Source organism: Corylus avellana, chromosome ca11 (assembly GCF_901000735.1).
Source record: "Corylus avellana chromosome ca11, CavTom2PMs-1.0".
Classification (NCBI taxonomy): domain Eukaryota; kingdom Viridiplantae; phylum Streptophyta; class Magnoliopsida; order Fagales; family Betulaceae; genus Corylus; species Corylus avellana.
Genome location: NC_081551.1, coordinates 15,304,844 through 15,308,098, shown reverse-complemented (window position 1 = coordinate 15,308,098; position 3,255 = coordinate 15,304,844). Strand labels below are relative to the sequence as shown.

At 37.9% G+C, this 3,255-nt stretch overlaps 1 protein-coding gene across 1 annotated transcript in view; it reads right to left on the bottom strand.

The window, feature by feature from the left end:
- LOC132165130 (uncharacterized vacuolar membrane protein YML018C-like) overlaps positions 1-2,695 on the bottom strand; it is an 8,092-nt gene extending 5,397 nt beyond the window's left edge. The window contains exons 1-7 of the mRNA XM_059575626.1: positions 2,615-2,695; positions 2,074-2,472; positions 1,616-1,833; positions 1,074-1,144; positions 721-822; positions 521-638; positions 24-159 (exon numbers count right to left, since the gene is read on the bottom strand). Of these exons, the coding sequence (XP_059431609.1) occupies positions 24-159; positions 521-638; positions 721-822; positions 1,074-1,144; positions 1,616-1,833; positions 2,074-2,472; positions 2,615-2,695 (1,125 nt within the window). The remainder of the gene's footprint in view (positions 1-23; positions 160-520; positions 639-720; positions 823-1,073; positions 1,145-1,615; positions 1,834-2,073; positions 2,473-2,614) is intronic.
- Between the last annotated feature and the right edge of the window lie 560 nt (positions 2,696-3,255).

Sequence of the window (3,255 nt, the reverse complement as noted above, 5' to 3'; positions counted from 1 at the left end):
TAATAAGTGTCAAAAAGTCTCACCTGAACTGAGCCAAGAATATAAATTGTTGAATAGTGGCGGCCATGGATGACCATGTCCTCCAACATGGCAAGTGGTATGGTAAGTGAGGCACCCAGTGCAGCCACCAATGGTGTGGTCCAAACAACACCTAATGCCCTGTTGGTATGAAAAATATTTGGATTAAAAAAGATCAGCGTTAGGATCCATAAATGTTACGATACCAGATGTCCTAAATCATAAATGACTTAAATACAATATGAGTATTGAATACTAATAGATGAGTGGAGTCGCTGAAAGAGAAACAGTTACTATCAAATTGGTGTAAATGGTGTCGATAAAGTGGACGTCAACTTTAAAGCGTGGTGGTATATTATGATCCTAGGTGTTCCACATGATTTAAGTATAATCTTAAATATATGTATATAAGTTCTTGGGCACCCACCCCTTGCAAGCCTGTTTTCGATAGTAAGTTTTACTCAAAGTTTGTATCAATAAAAAATGAAAGAAACCGACATACCAGAAATAATCGGAGAGGAAACTTCCAGCAAAGCAATTGGCAAAAACAACTCCAACCGTTTGAGCAGAGTCAGGAATTATGAATTTGGGTTCAATTCCTAATGCAGTCAGTGGCCACACTGAAAAGGAGACATCAAAACCTTATAATCAATGAAGCTAAAGCCAGTGGTTGAAACATGATAGTCAGAAGATTGGTCTTACCTAGCCACCATAGGGAAACAAGGCTGAATAATCCAATATATCCAAATAACTTCTGCATATCCACCTTTTCTCCATCTTCCCCAGCAAACTTTTTAAGGAGCACTGCAGGATTTATTTTGTTATAGTAAGAAGTATAAATTTTCCAAGTACAAATAGATGGACCCGGATTCCCAGCAATTGCCGCCTGTGCAACTTATTCGGACAGGTGAGTCCCATCCGAAGGCCGTTCGCAATTGAAGTCGGGATAGGCTTCAATCAAGGCAGGATTTTGCAGCCAATCCGGATCCGAAAGAAAATCTGGCTTCATATTTTCCCAGAAAAGAAAAAGTTTACAGGTATACAAGATGTCTCACCTGTGAATAGTCCATCAGTCATAGCTGAGAGCAAAGCAAAAAGATATCCTAGAAAAGAGTGGTTTGTGATTCTGAGCACCAGACACATAGACATGGAGAAAAAACACAGAAAAAAAAAAGGCCCATCATTAGTTGTTGTTGTGAGTACCCTTGTGAGTGTTAGTCCCATATTGAAAAAATATAAAAGAAAAGAGTACGTAATATACTTAAGTAGACCTCAGCCCATTATCTTAAGCTTTTGAACTAGAGTTGTATATATATTAATGTACTCTTGGTAAAAACTCCATAACCGCTTTATCTCCCAAAAAGTGATATCAGAGCCATAGTTAGCTTAACACTTTTGGAAATCTAAAAAGACACAAGCGAGGGGAGTTGGGGCTTAATATACTTAAGTGGACCTTAGCCCATTCGCTTAGGCTTTTGGGCTAAAGTTGTTTTCAACTATGTCTATTAATGGATGTAAAAACTCCATAACCGCTTTATCTCCCAACAGTTGCTAAAAAATAAAAAATAAAAACCAAGAAGGAGGACAAGAAACGTACGAGGATGTGGCTGTCTCGGATTCATCCGTTGCCCAAGTCTTCCCATATGCTGTCATGGCAACACCAGCCATGCTGACGAAAACAGAGACCAAATTTATTACATTTATAGAGTCTTCTCCAAGCAATGCACCAATTAGAAGAGTGAAAAGCCCTGAAGTTGAGAATACTATTGTTGTACTCGCAACACTTGTTCTTTCAAGGGCAGCATTCATAAAATACTGCAAAAAGAAAAAAACACATCAAATTTCACAAATACTTGTGTTTCAAATAATAAAAAAAACTAGCATTTGGGACTCCCAAGTGGTCTTCTTGACGTGACAATGAAAATCATCGTTGGATGCTGGTGATTTTCACTGTCACATCAGAAAAGAGGGAATGGCATTTGGGAATGAACGCTAGCTTAAGAGCATGAGCATCACTCGTCTTTGAGAAAATATTAGAGGAAACAAAAATGTGACCTCTGATGCAAACCAGATAGGACCAATGAAGAAGCCTAATGTTGCAATTTCCTTGGTGACAAGCTTTCTATGTATCAGCATGTCTACATCATCATCTTTGCTATGATCAAAAACAGTCGGCTTTCCATCCTTTTGAGAATGTACGTGTTTGACACATTTTTCATCAGCCAAAGGTTGTTGTTCTTCGATGTCAAACTTCCCATGTGTGCAAATGTTATGTATAGGAGAATCAAGCACTTGGGAGGACTCATACAGGCAACTTTTATCACTATTATAAGAGCAACTTCTGAGGAATTTCAGTAACCAATCCCTCATGAATGCTATTGGAAGATAAGCTGCCAACAGAGAGGTTCCAAGATATGTTACTGCAAATGGGTGCTTGTATTCTGTAAAAATACCCTGTTGAAAAAATTTTAGTCAGGTAAAAGTACTACAAAAGCCCCAGTAGTACTACTGTTGAATGATATATGAAGAAATTCAAACAGTAATTCCAGAAAGAGAGAGAGAGAGAGAGAGAGAGAGAGAGAGATCTTATTCTCACCTGGGTGATTTCTGCAGAGGTGACCCACATAATGACAACAGAGAAGATTAGGAGCAACCCTGCTCTATATCTCCAACCCATAGCTAGTGAGAGAAGAAAGAAAATGATAGGTTTAAGTGATGTCGAATTTACAAGTAATGATCAAGATTCAGGAATGTGATGATAGCCCCTTGAGGCATATGAATGTTGGCAAGGATAATATATATATAGATAGATAGCAGCCTAATTTGCTCTAGTGCTATCTCTCTCCTTAAAGTATCAAGGAAAGAATATATAAAAAACTTGGGCATACTGTCAAGTCCTTGTAATTTAGTGGTGCAGGTAAAAACTAGCAACCCAAATCCATCTTAGACTGTTGTCCATGAATCTGCTGGCTAGTGTTCTAACAATTTTTTTTTTTTTTTTCTTTCTTTTTTATGACTGGGATATTTGGAGTTTTGTCCCGACTAGATTTTCAAGATACCATGCAAATCACTCTTTTCATTCCTAAGTGTCTCACATGGCTTAAGTACAATCTTAATTAATCATGTATATATAAACTTTTGGACACCTCCTTGCAGGCCGATTTTTGAGGGCAAATTCTTCCTAAAACCTTTATCATTTGGTACTAGAGCCAGACACAGGGCCGACTTAATAGATTT